Here is a 20,554-nt window from a genome sequence, read left to right as displayed (position 1 = left end):
AAATCACTGATGAAGATTATTGAACAGAACTGGACCCAGAACTGACCCCTGTGGGACCCCACTGATATGCCCTTCCTGCTTGACTGTGAACCACCGATAACTACTCTCTGGGAACTACTCTCTCTACCCCATGGTATATCAAAAATGCTCTCACACATTTTTCCCTTTATATTTACTTTAGTACATGTCTATTTATTCTCTAATGCAGATAAGTTACTTTAGGCAGAATGTATAAAACACATACAGTATAGCCTCATTTGTGGTATAAAATTCAATCCTGCCATATAATATCATAGACTTATATGTGCACTGTTTCTTTAATAAATGATTTGTGACACAATCTAACACAAATTTCAAATAAAAGAATAAATGTCGTAATAAAGAGATGAAAAGCACAGTGCTCACATTGACTTCATTTTCACAATACATTTTTAACATTACACAACACAGTAGATTTTAGTTTTTGCCAATAACAACATAAAGAAGATCCATATAAAACCGAAAGAATCCATATTTACTTACTTCTCAGAGGATTTTAATGCTTCTCCATCTTTTGTCCAAGTATATTTAGGCTCATTAATGTCTGCAGTTTCACACAGTAAATTGACAGCGCTAGTACTCTGGGTCAGAAAAACTGTATTTCCAATTCGTGCAGTTATTGTTTTATTAAAGGAAATTCTGGGCACTTGTTTTTGCCTTATAATACCAGGTCCTTTTTGATTGAACATCGGCCTGGCTAGGGTTTTTGTGTTGAAACGTTCAGATACGTTTGGTGATTTACTGGTGAGCTTTGAGGCTAACTTTTCTTCATTCAAGCCTTTCCATTTTTCAGTAGTAAGTTGTAGTGGTCTAGATAATTCAGCAACTAACTGATATATGACTTGGGATGCCAGATCATCACTGACCTCTCCAGCTTCAATGAGCTGACTCATGTTTCTTATCAGTCTGTCGAACTGTACAGTGTCCATGCTGTAAGCTCCTTGAAGAATTGCTGCCTTCAGATGTTTGTTCTCAAATTCATGAGGGCTGTATTCTTCTGCTGAATTACTCACATGGGTTTCACCATGTCTCAGAAATGGCTGATCATTAACTTGTCCATCCCCGAGATACAGCTCATTCTTTTTACTCCATATTTGCCACATTTTGCTCATTTTATGCCATTTGGCTCCAAAACTGTTCGCTTCGTTGTGATCTGTACCTCTGGTCTCACTTGCGTGTTTTCTAAAAGTTGGAGGTTCTATCAGCCGGTTGTCAGTGCCAATAAGTTTGAGAACAAATGTTTTATGCACAGAGCCTGCAATACACCTGTACACTCCGATATCTGTAGCCCCAAGGCTATGTATTTTCAGTGATCCCGATTTAGTGATGCCAAGTCTTTTAGAGTTTTGTAGATGTTGTCCATCTTTCTCCCATTGGATAAGTGACTTTTGAAACCTTCGTACTGGGCACTTAATTACAACGGATGTTTTTGGAAGCAGATAGGCTCGGCTTCCAATGGTAAAATTAATGCGTTTCTCTTGTCGTGTCTGTATGTAGACTCGGTGTATACTGACAATCTGAGGTCCATGGGCAGCATGCTTCTCTGGACGCTTGGGTTTAATTTCTTGTTTAATCTCTGAAACAGTAATCAAGTGTTGAAAACGATTGAATCACTGGCACTCTCCCTAACAAATTCTGCTTTTCTGAGAATGCTGGTTATAGCATTTTCTCTGATTTGGTTCAGGTAAGCTCCCAACTTGCTGGCTTTTTATCTGTGTCACATACACACAAACAGGAACAATGATATAGTCAAATTTTCTGGCCCCAATTTAGGCATTCTCCTGCTTCTCTCTAAATCTCCTGCAGCTCTTATCATATCAATGAGAAAGCACATATAACACATATCTGTACAGAGGACAATACTTGGAAGAGGGGGAAAATTGCAATAAGGTAGGCATGCTATATCTGCTATTCTTATTGCTGCCAGTTGAAAGGGAAAGAAAGGGGGTAAAGGAAGAGGAAAAAGCAAATAAAAGGTAGAGCACAACATCACTCTTCCCTCATTTGGGCACTGCAGCAAGTGCAGGGAACCTAAATAACACGAAGTCCATTAGAAAAAGCAGGACTCTTTTTTCTCTGGCTGTTAGACCTGCTGGCTGGCTGGCCTTACTGGCTGGCAGGCAGATTGAAATCGAGTAGACAGCAGCCCAGGAGATGAGAACAGGAGTCAATGAATGGGCAGTAAGGGAACAGAGAAGGCCAAGCTACTATCATTGGACTGGTGATCACTTTCTTTGGCTAGAAGAGGCTTTGGTCACAGAGTCCTGCTGTTGGCAGGGGTCAGGAATACAGGAAGGAAGGGGGAAAGAAAGAGAGAAAAAAGTCAGATCCCGGAGAGGGCTGGTAAGTCAGAAGATGGCTGTGGGCAAGCTGAAGAGAAAACTGAGGAGAATTTCATGCAGGAAGGTGCGGAGGCAGAATGCTGAGTATGGTGAAGCGCCTCCTGATTTACGCAGCAGGAATTTGAACTCTACATGGTTTCTGGAGAGCTGCCTCCATGACGATAGCCAAAGACAGGCCTTCCCAGCAATGGCCGGATAGACACGGGAACACAGTGTGAAAATGACTACAGTATTTCAGATACCATTTTGTTGACTCATTACTGGCCACTACTATGCCCCTTTCTGATCAGCAGAACTAATCCTACTAAGAAAGCATTAGGTAGCTGAGAAACAGAACAATGCAGAAGGAACGTAACAGAAGCATACACCTCAGCTATTCACTTTGTGCAAGGCAAGGTGAAACTGGCCAGCCAGGGGAGTCAGGAAACTCCCTAGACGAGTGTTAGAGAACACTCAGTTTTTACTAGTGACCCATTCTGTTGGTATGTGACAGAGAACAAAACCCAGCAAGCTGCAGAATGACTTGAATGAGTCAGAGAAAAAGACAAATTAATCAAACATTCCTGCATGTGATTGAATCTAAAATCATTACTAAATCATTACAATCTACCATTTGATGAGACCATAAATAAATAAAATGACAAAGCTTGACAGCAAGTTATTGCAAAAATTTGAGTGCTTCAGATATCATATACTTACATTTTGGATAGGTTGTAAAGGAAGAGGTAAAAAGCTAAATACTTCAAGCATTCAAAGAGTGTGCATGCTGTCTGAACTACAGCCCAGAGTGCATTCTTATGCTTATAAAACAGAATAGTTATTTTCGATATTTTGGCTAATGAGTTCTGACCAATGTGGATATCCTGGTTTCATAATTACATAGCTCTTAAGTCAGTATTTGTTATCTAGATGCATGGTTCCCTCAACCGACCATTTTATATTGTTCAACAAATAAACTGTTTCAGGCACTGAGAGGAGTAAGATTATTAAAAGAGTGTCCTGTTTTTAATAACTATTGGGCTCAAAATATTTGTTTTAATGAAAATGTTCCAGTATTAAAGCTTCAATTTCCAAAACCCAGCATACATACACAGTAAGTGTAACTTTATACACACAAAATACTTTGTGCTATGCTATGTTTACATTAGTTATTCCAATACAGAATTAAACCCAGCTCGTGTTTATAAATATGTTCAAGTCTGACTGATCAATTTTTCTTTTTTTAAAGAAAGACGTCATCAATTCTTCTTAGCAGTGCAACAACAGAGGGCACGTGTGTGTGTGTGGGGGGGGGGGGGGGCTGTAAGTATGTACTGGCGGAAGAGTTAAAAGTGAGAGAGCATTCAGTTTTGTGTACTGCAGGAGAATAGTCCACAATGAACTTTCTGGATCCCTGGAAGCATCATAATTTGCAGCTTTGGAAGGGGTGATCTTTTTGGGAGGGATTCCATGAAAGGTAAAGCTGCTGAATACATTAGCCTGCACTAGTGCCACAGGGCCTGATCCTCAGCTGATGTAAACTGGTGTAGCTCTGTTGCCTCCAACGGAGCTATACACATTTTTACCAACTGGAGATCTGGCTTATAAACTGTAAGCTCCTAAGCTATTTCCCAGGACCTAGGAAGCCAGAGATATTTCTGCCTGGATTGGGCCTTCATAAAGTAAAGAGCATGCCCAGATACTATGTCTAGGGAGTCAGGCTTAGACTAACAAGCCCCATCACCATAAGCAGATAGTAAAAATTAAGCGCTCAGTTGTGCCCTGAAGACTGAGCCCTGAAGAGAGGGCATTGAAGAATGCCACTTTAGTGCAAGCTCTGGGAGGCACCACCTCTCCTCTCCCAAAGCAGCCCTGCTTGGTGACAAAGTGTGCATGGTGCACCATCCCTAAGAACAGTGCAGCCTGCTCTCCTCTTTGTAGCCTCGAGCTCTACTTTTTGGGGTGATGCCAAGTTCCTGTCTCCCACCCACTCCCTTCAGGTGATTTGAGGTGAGCCCCTGGATGTAGTAGGAGGAAACAGTCCCTGAATGTTCCTATGAATCCCAGTATTGCTACTGTCCCTGGGCCCTGGTGCAAGAAGCAAAGTGAGGATCTGGAGTGTGCTCTCCACTCTCACCTTTTGTGTACTCATATAAATGCCAGGCAGAATCCAACCTTAGAGGCTAATACATCTAAAACCTTGTCCTGAACAGTTTGAGAACTTGAAGGGAGAGGCTGGTCACTGGCCTTCTTTCATCATTTCAGTCTGCACCCCATTACCTGCCCTAATAACTACTGTATGTCTTCACATGTTGCTCCCTTCTTACTACAATGGAAGCTGAAATGTTACTTTAACATCACTCTCCACTAAGCAATTTGCAGGCCACATTGCCATTCAACTATCCACAATTAATTAAATTCAGATAGATATGCAGCTCAAAATATTTTATTAAAGCTTATGCCAAGGACATTCCTGAAAGTCCACGGGGCTTTATTTAAGTGGTGTTTTGAACCTCAGGATTCTGGCATGTTAATCTGAAATGAAGTCCAGGAAAAGAAGTTTCATATTATGTATGAATCAGAATTGCACTATTATTTTGTGTTGTGAATAACCATTTATACAAAGCTAGAAAACACATAATCAAGTAGCTATTTCTGGACAAGACCATTAACTGGATCAAAACCAAAAAGACTGCACATATTACCGGATATTTACAGATCCGTATGATGCAAAACTTTCAATTCTTCCAAACCTAGAGTGAATGTTTTCAATTGAATAGTTGTCATTAAATATATTGTGTTCAGTAGAGTTTTATCAAATTGTATCTGACATTTAGGCCATTCATAAGAGCCTTCTTTTTTAAAGGCACAAATTTATATCCTCCTTTCTAAAGGAAGAAAAACAGAGGCCCACATTGAGGAATGGTTGCACATTCTTCACTGTAACTGTACCTAAAAGAAGAAAAGGAGGACTTGTGGCACCTTGGAGATGAACAAATTTATTTGAGCTGTAGCTCACGAAAGCTTATGCTCAAATAAATTTGTTAGTCTCTAAGGTGCCACAAGTCCTCCTTTTCTTTTTGTAGATACAGACTAACACAGCTGCTACTCTGAAACCTGTACCTAAAAGAGACGTCTACCTGGCTATTTTACATGTGCAGTTAACACAGTAGTCTACCTTGCTATTTTGCATGAGCTGTTAGCACAATTACAATCATTATCATGACAAGATCATGCTCAAATTACAAAACATGCATTTTTCTGGGAACATTTCTAGAAGTAATGAGCCAAATGTTGTATTTTTTTTTAAAAGGTATCTACTCCTGCTACGACTGTGCCTGCAAAACACCTTGTGAAGCCAAAGGGAATAGGTTTCACACTCCCTTAGGCACTGATAGAAATTATTTCTGCACCTGCCACTGGAACGGGAGTTTTGTAACTTTTAACAGCACTGACGGGAGCGTAACGCCCAGTGTTCTAAGAACACACACTGAACAGATACACATTGGGCCCAATTCTCATTTACACCAAGGCCCCCTTTTACTGCTCTGGCAGTGTAAATGGGCTCTATAGCAGGTATACAAATAATTTATACCCACTCAAAGGCACCGTTATACCATCAGAATGGTGCAAAGGGTAAATAAGAATCAGGCCAAATATATTTAAGTACATAGAGAGACCAAAAAACCAACCCCTTAACATGTATTCGTATATTACATTTAAAAAAAAATTAAACTGGAACCATTGCTTTGGGCTGAGAAGGTATAAATTTCATAAAATTAAAATAATCCTATTATTGTTGGTCTTGTGATCACAATACCTAAGTTGCTCTCAGATCAGTAACGTTATGAAATGTAGCAAGGATAGAGAAATGAATTAATTTAGCAGCACATACACAGGTTTTTCTTGATCATGTCAAATCAGCAGGGCACTAGGTAAAGTAACACACTTACTGTTACAGTCATTCACGTGACAGGACCTTACAAGTGAGGAAGTAGGGAGACTGCTACACATTGATACATTTAATGTGACATTTTGGCCCTTTGCTGTTAGCTTTTGGCAGGCAAGTTTCCTTCTCTGGATTCCAGCACCACAGCTTAGAGAGCACTGCGAAAGGAAGGATGTAGTCAGAGTGAATTTTGTGTCGTGTCTCATACATGCTACTTTTAAAGTGAATTCTTTAAAGGATGCTGTTTCAGATGGATCCCCATGCTCTCCAAAGCTCTAAGTGCTCTCCAGGCTTTAAGTCAATATGAATATAAAGTGACTAACCCTTTCAACCAAACAGCTCAGAAACAATGATAGGAAAATGACAGTATTTCTTATGGTCCCACTGTGGATGTAATGCAGAATGAGACTTGTTATTCTCAGATGTAGAATTCAGCAAGTTCTAAATTGCCTGGGCCAAGTCTCTCAAGTCACTCTGCATGTTCATATTACATTTGAACAGGATTTTTAATTGTAATCTTTAACTATTGTGACAGGGTCGGGCCGGATGGCTACAGGAGCGTAATAGAAGGCAGATATATTAGCCCCAGGCTAAGTAGGTCCCTTTTCCCTGGGTAAGGTAACAGGGAAGTTTCCAGAACAATCAGGAACCTTCTGGAGACAATTAAGACAGGCTGATTAGAACACCTGCAGCCAATCAAGAAGCTGCTAGAATCAATTAAGGCAGGCTAATCAGGACACCTGGGTTTTAAAAAGGAGCTCACTTCAATTTGTGGTGTGCGTGTGAGGAGCTGGGAGCAAGAGGCACCAGGAGCTGAGAGTGAGAACGTGGACTGTTGGAGGACTGAGGTGTACAAACATTATCAGACACCAGGAGAAAGGTCCTATGGTGAGGATAAAGAAGGTGTTGGGAGGAGGCCATGGGGAAGTAGCCCAGGGAGTTGTAGTTGTCGCCCAGCTGTTCCAGGAGGCACTCTAGACAGCTGCATTCCACAGGGCCCTGGGCTGGAACCCGGAGTAGAGGGCGGGCCTGGGTTCCCCCCAAATCCTCCCAATTCCTGGTCAGACACAGGAGGAGTCGACCTGGACTGTGAATTCAGAAAAACAGCCAATCTGAGGGCTGCCGTGAAGCTCCAAGGTGAGCAAATCTGCCAATAAGCGCAAGACCCACCAAGGTTGAGCAGGAACTTTGTCACACTATATTTATGCCTTTTAGTGGATCTTTTTAAGGAGGAGACTGGAGGCTTGGATTAAAGGAGAGGGAGAAAAATAGCATTCAATGCACTATTGTGCCTTTCAGAAATTCAACTAGGGAATAAATCTGAGTGGTTGGACGCTAAACATGCTCCAACCCGAGGCAACCATACTGGAAACAAACAAGAAGCATTATGGCCTCTTGTTTTTCAGTTTAAACATAAGTGCAGAAAGGGGCTACGGTTAGTTGGGTCTCAGGTAGGGAGCTATGTTTTGGGCCTGGGTGCACTTGGATCTGTTGTAGCAGGCCTCTTGAAATGCTCTACCTCCTTCCTCCCCACAACTGCAAGAACTGCTTTGGGTGGGTAGGGCCTTTTGCCTAATTGCATTCCCTCTGGAGTCCACGCTACTCTATGTACTTTAATGATTATCTGGTAGTCTCCCAGCTAGAAATCCCTTGAGTTCCCTTTGTATTGGGAGGTTTGGTGAACTCTTACTCTGGACCACTCACCTTGGACCATTCCCCTACAACTAGCTGAGGGGGACAATCAACTTTGGCACACAATTTACGAGCAGCCAATCTAGGCTCCTGGCAGATCTCATCAGAAAGTTTCAGGAAGCTTCCATCTGTCAACAACTGCTTACAGTGAACTTTGCGACTCTGAATCCCTCCGCCACAGGTACGGGAACACTACAACGAAGATAAGAATGTGGAAAGCCTAGCCACATGCACACCTGTCTTCACTCATTTATACTGTTATTTTATACAGGCATTTTTAAGGCAGCTATCACCATGTTTTCTTTGAACACTACTGGTTTAGATTAAAAAGTGAGCAGCATTTTCCAAAAACCAAGCAGCATATGCTCCTGGTAGCACTGATTTAGTGAATGGGCCGTGAGCCAGGAAAACCTAACGAATGAGCTCAGTGCCAGACAACTGCAATGCAAGTACTTAGTGGAAAGCCTAGAAAAAGATGTACACTTTACATTTGAACTGGCCAAGTTAAGGCTCAGGTGCATATCTGGCATGAGCTTGGGAAGCTGCACCTTTGGGACAGGTAAGTTAAGTATTGCTTCCAAATGCAGGTGATCTCACTTGTGGGGTATGGGGAGAGAGGTGAGCTCTGGACTAACTGGGATCTAGGCCTTTTTGGACTTCCAAGATGTTAACTAGCACCTTGAATTTCACCCAGAAGTGAAGTGAAGAATGGAGACTACAAGTGTAATAAGTTTGATGTCAGCTGAAACCATGAACAATCACAAACTTCTGAGTGACCTTCCAGGTTACTCTAATTAGAGCACATTAGGAAACTAACCAGAAGAAAAATGCTTACAACTAAACCATTTCCATAATCTGTTGTACCTGCTGCCATTCTTCAACATGCCAAGCAGGGGGACAGTCAATCTGGTTACAGGCTTGTAAAACATGAGGCTTTTCATCATTGCAGTCTTCATTAGTAACAATGGGTCCCTCAGGTTGCTGGCAGTACACATCTCTTGTCTGAATCCCAACTCCACAAGTAGCAGAACACTGTCTCCAAGGGCCAGTTTCCCACCTGTGCCAAAAACACATCGGCAAAAAAATTCACTCTAATTAAACAATGCAGAAGAATGGGGTATTGGGGAGGGATTATCCGGACACAAATGATACCCATACAGAGCAAAACAAAGCAGAAGCAAAGGCATATTTATATTGCGAGGGTTAGACTATCATCTACATTTGCCATAAAAAATATGAATTACATTTATAAGCTTGAATGTAAGGAAAATATGTATTTTATTTACTATAAATACTAAAGTAGTAAAGAGCTAATCCAAATAAATGTTATGTGGTTCCAGAATTCACATTTAGAACATTCCTCATACGATAATCAGTTCCTGTTAGCTTCATGCTGACATTTATATGGTTTAAGGGGACTTTTCTTATATCTATTAAATTTTTATTACATTTGTATACATTTTCTATCAAACATCCTGCTCCTGTTAACTTTCAATCCACATGTTTTGCAGGAGAAAGTCTCTGTAAACAACTTATTGTTTTTTGGCTTTGACCTTTTCCTCTGAACCATAATTTTCTCACTGAATGCAATATTCTAAGTTTTTGATAGTTTAATTATATTTTACAATTAAAAGGGGAGATCAGAGTTTCCTTCACAAAACATATATCACTTTCTGAACTAAGGCTACGCCCTTTAACTCTATGCAATTACTATTTAACACTGGGCTCTTGGGAAAAGGAATCTCTCAGAAGGGTTAATGCAAGGTCTGTTGAAGAGCTTTGTATAAAAGTGGTTTCCACAAAGACCTCTGCATTGTGAAGCTAAAAAATTACATCACAGTATATAATATCTTCATTCTGTTTTCTTAGGTGAATAAAAAAGGCTCTGCAGCTGATGTATTTGTTAAATCCTGCCCTGCCTTTCTGAGATGGCTATATTTTCCAAACAATAAATTGTACTGTTTGAAGATAAGAAAAATAATCCAACACACAGATCTACTTTAGCAATAAATAGTAAATAGATAAGGAACCACATTTATAGATTTTGCACACACACTTATTTTCAAGGAATAAGACGGTCTTTTGTTCTTCCCACAGTATTCCCTCAGAAGACTAACTCAGATTAGTTAAAGAAATTAAACTGAAAGTATTATATGGCTCCTGAAAAGAGCATTCCATAACAGGAGTATAACATTCAATCTACAAGAGGATTTCATTTGGGTTATTAATTTCTGCAAGTGAAAGAGTAAACAGTCAGTCCATGTAAGTGAGGATGTAGCTAGTTTCAAGAAAAGTGAAACACTGTGTCTTTGCATCAAATTTTTATTCCCCCCCCCCCACAAAAATGAAGAGCAATTTATTTGGTAATATACTATTATTCTTGGGTATTGTGCTGTTTTCACTGAGAAAATGTGGCTTTTTCACTTGTCGCGTTGTCTGAAGATAGTGGGCGAGAGGGGGATCAGGGCTGGGGCAGGGGGTTGGGGTTAGGGTGTGTTGGGGGGTGAGAGCCGGAGCGGCTGGGGGTGCGGGCTCTGGGATGGTGATGGTGATGAGGGGTTTGGGACACAGGAGGGTGCTCTGGGCTGGGACCAACAGGTTCAGAGGGTGGGAGGAGGGAGCAGGGCTGAGGCAGGGGGTTCAGGAATGGGGCGTGGGAGGAGGTCAAGAGTGCAGGCTCCAGGAGGTGCTTACTCCCGGAAGCAGTGGCATGTCCCCCCTCCGGCTCCTATGTGGAGGCATAGCCAGGCAGCTCGGCGCACTGCCCCGTCCGCAGGCGCCGCCTCCGCAGCTCCCATTGGCCATGTTTCCCAGGGGCAGTGCACAGAGGTGCTTGGGGTGAGGGCAGTGTGTGGAGCTCCCTGGCTGCCCCTACATCTAGGAGCTGCAGGGAGGACATGCTGCTGCTTCCAGACTTTTAACATCGTGGTTGGCAGTGCTGACTGGAGCCACCAGGATCCCTTTTCAACAGGGCATTCCGGTCAAAAAACAGACACTTGGCAACCCTAAGCCTGATCCTTGTCTGAGAAAGTCAGTAGACAATGTATGGTTATTTAAGTCGTATTAACCATTTCTTTTCCACAATGTGATTTCATTATTACAGCGTACCTTGGTGGGCACAGTTTCATGTTGCAAGTGCGAGTCATTGCTGGTGGTCGCATGGCATTGTCACACAGGGTGTCGTTGACAGCTTGTTTTGTCAGCACATGCAGGCACACTGCAATGGCTTCTTGTATCCCTGGATTTAAAAATAAAAACACACACATGAGATGCTCTATGGACAGATGAACAATTTTAATAACCTCTTTCTTACCCCCAGTCTCAACCTGAACTCATTCTGGACGCCAAATTAGATGGCAAGTTTAAAATTAACAATCTGACTCATAAAAGCACTGGAAATATTTTAGAATATGTTTGAAAGTCAGAAGACGTTTTTTAAATTAAAAACCGAGTTACAGTGCAACATTTCTGGGATTTCTTATTCACAGGCAGCAATGCCCCAATTTAGGATTTCTTTTCTAGATTCAAATCAGCTGTTTGAGTGGATACAAATAAGCAATATTTATAGGTGCCAGTTTGTCATTGTGCCCCTCAGAAAAACAGAAAATTGGTGACAGATTTTGTCTTTCTCACTGTAACACCCAGAAAACAAGAAACCATGACTGGCACCCTGATGACACTGATTTTTGGAAAGCTCTCTCTATTTAATCGTGCTACCCCAAGGCAATTAGAGTGATTTGGTTGGCAGTCAGTGTATAATAAATGCCTTTTCATAGAGCTGGAGTCACCCCATAGGAGCAGAATGCTGTTTTATTCCTACTGATTTAAATGGGATTTCAAAGAGCTAAGTATTTGAAGAGACAAAAATTACATAAATCTTTCTAAACTACAGCCAAGACAATGGCTGACTCAGCATGTAGAGATACCCGCTGGGCCAGATCCTCAGCCGATGGACACTGATGTAGCTCCCTTAAAGCCAATGGATCCTCAGCTCCAGCTAAGGGTCTAGACCCAGTGTATACAGCATTCCCTGACACAGGTTTTCCCTCAGCTTCTCTCCAAAGTGTAGCTATAATTATAGTTATGCTGAGACATGAAAGAATATTAATAATTAAAGTTTTATCAGTCAGAAAAAATGAAGTCCGATAAGTCTGGTTTAGATCAACACAACTCGGTGAACACTTGTCAATTAGTTAGCTTCATCGTTTATTTCAAAATTGCATGGTGTATTCCATTTCACATATACCGTTATTCTGCAAGGCAGTATTATGTCTTCAGTGTGCAAACCCTATTCACTTAATGGTGAAATGCACGTAGAAATAAAGGACACAAAACTTAGTGAAGTGCTTTGGAAATCTTCTGTATCTATGCAATAAAAACAACAGTCATTATCATTGACTTATTGAACAGCACAGCACTGAAATGCACTCTAACATGCACTTTTGTTGGTACCATGTGAAAATGGCTAATGTAATACACAACAGGTAACATGGTCACAGTTCAGAGAATCTGCTTCCTTCCTTCTAAATTTACTTTCCCCCCAAGAGATCTCCTAGGGCTACAAATGTGTTTTCCATAGTAGGTTATATTCTTTGTCTTATGTCTAAAAGCGTGAAAGGTTTCTAATATGTTTGTATTTCTAACTGGAATTCCTCTTGTTATTTATGTATGGTACATTAAAACATTACAGGTTTTTCTGTTTTATCTAACTACCACTAGATAATGATGGTTATAAATACCCTTGCTTCTAGATAAATTCGTACACCATTAATTGTTTCTTAACACTTGTTGGTTATTTAAAAATCCGTTTGATTTCAACTGACTCCATGAAATATTCTGTGTTGGAAAATTTTCTGCCTAAGGTTAGTGGTGCATGTTTTATGACTTTCAGGTAATAACTGGTCTTTTTCTTTCCTAGTGAGAGTTACAAATGATTTTAATGTGCTCTGAAATGCTTCCATCTGCCACTATCGTCTCAGACTTTGCACTTGTATAGCCAGTGACCATCATAATGGTATGTAGAAGAACAAACTGAGCTGCCTCATGCACTTTAGCCAGAAGACATATTTTTCTTCATTATTATAATTTAGTAGCAGGTGCCCAGCATTTGAATGTACTCTGTTAATCATTATTGCAATTGTCTCTCTGTCAAGAGCTAGTACAATCCGTTCTTGAACACTGGCAATTCCTATCACAAACCAATATTGCCCACATCTATGAATTATCTTGATACAATCCAGCATATTTATTCTTTCAAGACCAAGGCTGCAAGTCTTCATTGTGATGATACAGGTACCAATGTAACAATTTCAAGCATAATACAAACCATACGTGTAGCAGGAGTGGATGTATACAACACTATGGACTCTAGCTTTCTTTTAGGCTTTCACTGGGATCCATCTTAATCCCTTTTGGGGCTCATGTTCATTCCAGGAAGCCTTTGCTGTGTAATTGTTTTGACTATGTCTGCACAGTGCTGAGTTTTTATGTAACAGGAGCACTGACCTTGTGCATAACTGACCGCCTCGTCACTTCTATTAAATAAAAGTCATTAAGTGTTGAAAACTGCGTTACCAGCAACACATACATTTAATAAAATGTTCTTTCACACTAGGGACTAGATTATATCCTTTACATCAAATGTCCGTACAACATGATCCAAGGGTGAAAATGCAAAATCAAAGCAAATCACTACACACAAGTTTTACAGAGGTTCTATCCCAGAGACTAAAAACCAGGGAACCATGGATACTGCAGCACCTCCTAAATGATGGATACGCCTTCAGAAGAATTTATTCAAACATTTTGGTTTCCTTCAGTTTCCTTGAATAAGAAATATGTTGCTTGTAATGTACAATTCAGAAATAAAGATCCAGATGTACAGTTTTGCTGAGGTAGAGCTCTGGAAGAGGTTATCAGATGAGCACTGAAACATATATTTATCATTCATCCAGTTGCAAGGCCCAGGCCTTCACTGAGGATAGTGTTAAGGGTTTGTTTCTGCTTCAAGTGCCTTGTTCTGGCTAGCAAGACAAAATTGGCTTCTTAGTTGTTATTTTAGAACATAACATGAGAACATAAGAATGGCCCTACTGGGTCAGACCAAAGGTCAATCTAGCCCAATATCCTGTCTTCCGACAGTGGCCAGTGCCAGGTCCCTGAGAGGGAATGAACAGAACAGGTAATCATCAAGTGATCCATCCCCTGTTGCTCATTTCCAGATTCTGGCAAACAGAGGTTAGGGACACCATTCCTGCCCATCCTGGCTAATACCCATTGATGGACCTATCCTCCATGAATTTATCTAGTTCTTTTTTGAACCTTGTTATCGTCTTGACCTTCACAACATCCTCTGGCAAGGAGTTCCACAGGTTGACTGTGTGTTGTGTGAAGAAATATTTCCTTTTATTTGTTTTAAACCTGCTGCCTATTCATTTCATTTGGTGACCCCTAATTCTTGTGTTATGAGAAGTAGTAAACAACACTTCCTTATCTACTTTCTCTACACCAGCCATGATTTTATAGACCTCAATCATATCTCCCCTTAGCCGTCTCTTTTCCAAGCTGAAAAGTCCCAGTTTTATTAATCTCTCCTCAAATGGAAGCTGTTCTATACCCCTAATCATTTTTGTTGCCCTTTTCTGAACCTTTTCCAATTCCAGTATATCTTTTTTCAGATGGGGCGACCACATCTGCATACAGTATTCAAGATGTGGGCATACCATGGATTTATATAGAGGCAACATGATATTTTCTGTCCTATTATCTACATTTTCTTAATTATTCCCACCGTTCTGTTCCCCCCACCCCTTTTTTTTTTTAAATTTTAGGCCAAATTTTGCCCTTAGAACAGATTTAAATTACATCTCTTTTACAGGGATTGGAATGGAAACATTCATGTTTGTGCAAAAACAAAAAACAGTCAAAGCTGATAACCAAAAGAGCTATTTTGCAATGGGTTATGCTGTATAATATTTTCTAAACTTCACACACAGAGGGTGATATGATAAGAGATTCCTATATTGAGCCCTCTGCAAGTCAGCATTTCTCTCATCAGCCGTTTATATTACAATGTTGTGGTGAGTATATCCATGGGAAAAAAAGGGCATGTCACACCTTTTCTTTTCTTTTGGCTGTGACATGCCACCTTGGTTTGGTTGGTGTGTGAGATGTCAACATGCCACAGACTGCTGCAATTCTCTACTCCAAATGCTTTAAGAAAATAAAAGCTATAGTGTTCTGGTGTTTTAAGGTATAACAGAACAGATATTGTAAAAAGTTTGTACAAAAACAGACTTGTTTTTCAGATCTATGGTGCTTTCCAATAAACAGTTACACTCCATTGATGCAGCATTTCCTTATAATTTACTTATAAAATGTGTAAGAGATTGATCTTAATTATAAATTTGTTTGCCACCACAATTTAATATTGATTTGTAATGTGAATCAGTGACAAAACTTCTTATATTGCAGGGTTTGGGAAGCATCTTGCATACCATAATAGTGATAAAATCTTCAGGCAAACAAACACAGTGTCATATGTGTGAAGTTCTTGCCTTGTGATGCTAACATAGTAGAACATTTACACACCCCCCCCCAAAAAAAAAAGTATTAGATAAGTTACTCAGGCAGATCTCAATAAAGCACTAAGTATTTTTACAGTATTTTGATGTACTATCAGTAATTTTTCTACTAATCAGTGCAACAGAATATTTTCTATTTTAACTGAGCACACAACCCTCACAAACTCACAGTTTTTGACAGCTGTGGGAAGAAATATACAGAGCACAAAGTTGTGTTTAAAGATCAGAGTGTTTGCAAAATGTGTACTTTACTTTTACTCTAGAAAGGGAAAACAGTAAAGAGTTAGGACAGAAGATGCTAAATGTAAATGGTAGAAGGATGGTCTCTTCACTCAACCTTACACCTAGAAAAGGAAAAAAAAAGTTTACTTATTTCAGATTACTTTTGCCTTGCTGTCAACTTAAAGAGAAATTGTCGTCAATTGTCAATTAAAAAGTGAGTTAGAAGAAATTTCATATATTACACATGCCTGAGTCTCTCTGCCAATTTTTGTAGATGTACAGTCATATTTCCCTCTGTTAAGGAACAGATTGTAAATCGACCACTCAATGGTGAGCAGTTTTTCTCAAAAAGCCAACAGGACTACTCATGGGAGTAACTGCTCACCAGCAAGAACACCACAGTATTGCCAAGACACATCATTTTATTGTGAGTCCTGTAATACTTGGTGCTTTACTTAAAGCCCCAGTGCCTGGAGTCCTGTGATTTTGTAAGAATCTCATATTTCATAAAATAATACATTTCTAGCCCTCAGGATTAGAGAGAAAAGCTTGAAAATGTAACCTAAGTGTACCCTAACATCACAAAATCCAGAAAGCAAAGAAAAAGAGTTGCACATTTATTGTTTGTTTTTGTTTGTTGGTTGGTTTTTTTAAACCTTATGATTTTTAAACTAATCTCATGATTTTGGGGGCTTGGCTCCAGAATGGATGTTCAGTTGTATAGAGGTTCAAAGTCTGTCCCTCTATGTTTTTCTCTCCCCTGTTACTATGTGAAAGGTCCACACAGCTAAAGCACAAACAGTGAAATCAACTATATGAAAAGTGCTAACAAATTCCAAAAGTACAAGTAGAGGTATTTCTCCAGTCTCTTTCACCTTTCTTAGATGTTAGGTACAACAATTTAAGAGACAAGCGGGATTCTTAAGCTGATGGCATCTTTTAAAGGGATTGAGTTAAATATGGTCCAATTTTTTTGTGCAAGCAAGCTTTTGTAGAACCTTCAACTAAAAGAAACTTTCCCACAATTTAAAATGAAATCCAGTGAAAACAGTTGATAAACACACATTCCCCTTCCATGTTTGAAACCCAAATATTGCAACTCTAGGAATCTTAAAATGAAACTGGTAATTACTGAAAGTGAAATAGAGTTAACTCATTCCTATTGTCCAAGTAGAAAGAAATGCAAAGACGTATTCAGAGCATTAATAATGACAAGTACATTGGACTGGCAATTTTTCTTTTATAATCAAAAGCATTATTAGGAAAGTAGGTAAAGAAATCTGTTTTTAAAATTAGACTGTATAATTTTGAAATAGAGAGAATCTATTTAGAATACTGCATATTCATTAACTAATTGACATAAAGACTGAAGAAATACTGCAGATTTAAAACAAAAACAAAAAAAAATCTCATAACCAGGAATGTTACAAGTACTGGCATTATTTCTTGCAGACAGTATCATGAATATCAATCTTATGCATACGTCCCATGTGCTTGCATCAGGGCCATAGTTCTTCAAACAGTGAAAAAAACACTTACCCTTTCTTTGGACAAATGAGGCAAAACCTGGAGTTCCCCACATAATTTTTACTCAAGCCAAACCCTAAATAAATCAATGCGAGTTGGGCTGATTAATGGCTCATATGAGCAAAGTCCTTGAGATTTGACCCATCATTTTTGTGGTGTGTGGACTTTCTTCAGGTACTAAATGAAATATAGACAATTCTTCACATTTCTGGAAATTTCTCTCTCACTAGGAATCTTTAAAATGATGCCTACTTCATAATTAATTAACATGGAAGAACTCTTACTTGCCTTCATAGAAAGACTGACCACAGAAGTAATAATTATGATAAGAGACATAACATAGGCTAATGGTCAGAAGGCAGTAACTTTTATGACACCCAAAATGCTGCTGCATCATGGGCCGTAATGGTTTATATAGATGCAGTGCAGAATAATCATAAAGAATAACTAAAGAGTTCTTGTCAACAGCACTATTATAATTATTATTACTTGTATTACTGTAGCGTGTAGGAGCTCTAGTCAATAGATCAGGACCCATTGTGTTAGGTGCTGTACAAAGAGAGACCAAAAGAAGGTCTGTTCCTCAGAGTGCATACAGTCTAACACAATAAAAAGCCGGGCTAAAATAATTAATTTGAAGAGAAAGAAGCTGTTGGATAATGAATGGAAGACAGGTCTTTCTCCATATTTCTAATAAAAAAGAATGTTACTACGTGCATTTTTACCTCTTTTTAGGAGGGGCTGAGGGAGTTTACACTGAATGCATAGTTAAGGTTATGTTTTAGTCACAGTTATTTTGAGTAAAAGTCACAGGCAGTAAACAAAAATTCACTGCCCATGACGTGTCCATGGCTTTTACTATATACCCCTAACTAAAACTTGGGGGTGGGTGGTGGCTCAGGGGGACAGCCCGGGGGCACCACGGGTGCTCGGGGGGTGGTGGTTCTGCAGGTGCTCGGGGAGGGGGCCAGCCTGGAGGGGTGCCCTGGGTGCTCGTGGGGGAGGGTTGGCAGGGCTGGGACAGGCTCCCTACCCGGCTCCTGAGCTCCATGTGCTGCCTCTGTTCTACCCCAAGCCCTGGTTCTGCAGTTCCCATTAGCTGGGAACTGCAGCCAATGGGAACTATGGGGGCGGTGCCTGCTGGCAGAGGCAGCACATGGAGCTAGGAGCTGAGGGAGGGGAGTTCCTGTCGCCTTTCCAGGAAGCCCGGCCTAGGTAAGTGCCACCCCACAGTCCAACCCCCAGCCCTGAGCTCCTGCTGCTGGAGGGCGAGGGGGGAGCGAGATTGCACCAGCAGTAGCTGGTGTGCCTGGCCCAGGGGCTGCCTGAGCTGCTCAGGTGGCCCTTGAGCCAGGCACACCAGCCGCTGCAGAAATCACAGAAAGTCACAGAATCCATGACTTCTGTGACCTCAGTGACAAACACGGAGTCTTATGCATAGTCCACATGCGGATTTGGGGGTAAGGTATAATAAAAATGACAAGCCTTGCAACACAGATTCATTCCTTGCTCAAGCAATATATGACATAGTGACAATAAAATCTGCAGCTTGTTTAGACTGAGCAGGCCTCCTCTCGGTCAGGGAAAAGTGGGCATTAAGAAACTGAGCGAAAAGTTCCAAATATAGAAATCTTAAGGAATGTATTTTAAAAGCCCTTGATAGATATATGCATGTTAGAGACACAGAAGCTCTCATACTTTACATTAAATTTTGATATTCCTATCTTAAAATGTTATATTTCTTTCCTTATAACTAAAAAGTTAATCTTACTGAAATGAGATACGGATTTAAAACTGAGCTGAAATTGATCAGGCCCTTTGAACTACACAATGGAAAAAAACAGACATTGTGAGATCATTAGTTAGTACACTGCAATCAGTTGGAAACAGAAAAGAAGTCTGGTTTCTTAAAACAATTTATCCACTGGTAATTTTTAGTCTGTTTGAAAGTGTCTGCTAAGGCAGCTAGATGAACAGCATTGATAGGAGAACAAAGTCATGATTATCTAACTAGCATAACAGCAAAGGTATTGCTGTTCAACTTTGATCAAATAGTCTCAAAACTTCCCACATTTCCTAGGAGTAGCACTTATGAAGAACATCTAGACATGTGGTGCTATAGATTCTACAGAAGTCTCAAGAACACGTATGAAAAGTCTCTTCATTTCAAACGTTCTGCATTACATGCTGAAGAAGTAGTTTCAATTCATGTATATCCAGAGGCAAATGTTTAGTTGAACTGCCTCTTTAAATCACAAAGGACCAATACTGTTCTCAATGAAGTCAATGTCCAAACTCCCATTTGGCTATAACAGGAGCAGAATCAGGCCTTGATTCTGATTCTGATTATTAGCCATTTAAAAAAAACGCTTTTTGCTTCTCGTATATGAAATTATGGGCCTCAACACAGCCTCTGAAATTTAATCGTCAACTTGCAGGTACAATTTTTCACATGTAAGTTTTTACACTTACAAGGCATATATATGATATCAGTTAAAATTTGAGAGGCTGTTTTTGAAAATCTGGCTTGTGTGTCCCCCGTTCTATGCTCAAAATTCAAAACTGCCAGAGAGAATTCAACACCTTTTGAAAACAGGTGGGTTGAGAAGTCCTCCAGAAGTATTGGTAAAATGGATTAAAGATGGAGATAAAATGACTAAATCTTTCAAAATTAAATGTAGATAGTAAAATCAAGAGAACTGAAAAAACTTATAGCTAGTGAAAGCCTTGTTGCTAATTTAAAATACCATTTCCTTTATTGTTTTTAAATATTTTGTCAATTTTTTTAAAGCAGATAGATATAACAATCCATCACAATAGTCATTGTCAAAACTGCAAACAAATCATACATACATATAACTCATATCCTCCTGGGGCTAAGTTCCTGTAATGCCCAATGAAACAAGTGAGGAACGGCAGAAAGCAACACTTTTCATGATCAGGTACATTGTCAATGCCATCAATAAAACAAGAATGTTAAATGTTAAGGGAGGCTTTTATATTGGTCACTTACCATCATGCTGGTAGTTATCTGGGCATCTTTCCCAACTTCTCCTGTCTTCAAACTTCCAGGTGGTGACCACTATAAAGGAGGCCACTTTCTATGAGCTCCAGATTGGCTCTTGACTTCCAAACTGTTGCTGCTCAGCCCTTTTCTACTTATTATATTTCTTCTGTGGGTACAACTGTCTTCACTTCCCATTGATGTCATCATTCCTGTC

At 40.0% G+C, this 20,554-nt stretch overlaps 1 protein-coding gene across 1 annotated transcript in view; it reads right to left on the bottom strand.

The window, feature by feature from the left end:
* Positions 1-20,554, bottom strand: part of ADAMTSL3 (ADAMTS like 3) — a 274,919-nt gene that overhangs the window by 36,183 nt on the left and 218,182 nt on the right. Inside the window, exons 17-21 of the mRNA XM_077828139.1 lie at positions 11,110-11,239; positions 8,866-9,058; positions 8,014-8,193; positions 6,314-6,467; positions 523-1,615 (exon numbers count right to left, since the gene is read on the bottom strand). Of these exons, the coding sequence (XP_077684265.1) occupies positions 523-1,615; positions 6,314-6,467; positions 8,014-8,193; positions 8,866-9,058; positions 11,110-11,239 (1,750 nt within the window). The remainder of the gene's footprint in view (positions 1-522; positions 1,616-6,313; positions 6,468-8,013; positions 8,194-8,865; positions 9,059-11,109; positions 11,240-20,554) is intronic.

This window comes from Eretmochelys imbricata, chromosome 10, assembly GCF_965152235.1.
Source record: "Eretmochelys imbricata isolate rEreImb1 chromosome 10, rEreImb1.hap1, whole genome shotgun sequence".
Classification (NCBI taxonomy): domain Eukaryota; kingdom Metazoa; phylum Chordata; order Testudines; family Cheloniidae; genus Eretmochelys; species Eretmochelys imbricata.
Note: the sequence above shows the minus strand (reverse complement) of the source record. Positions and strands in the feature narration are given on the sequence as shown.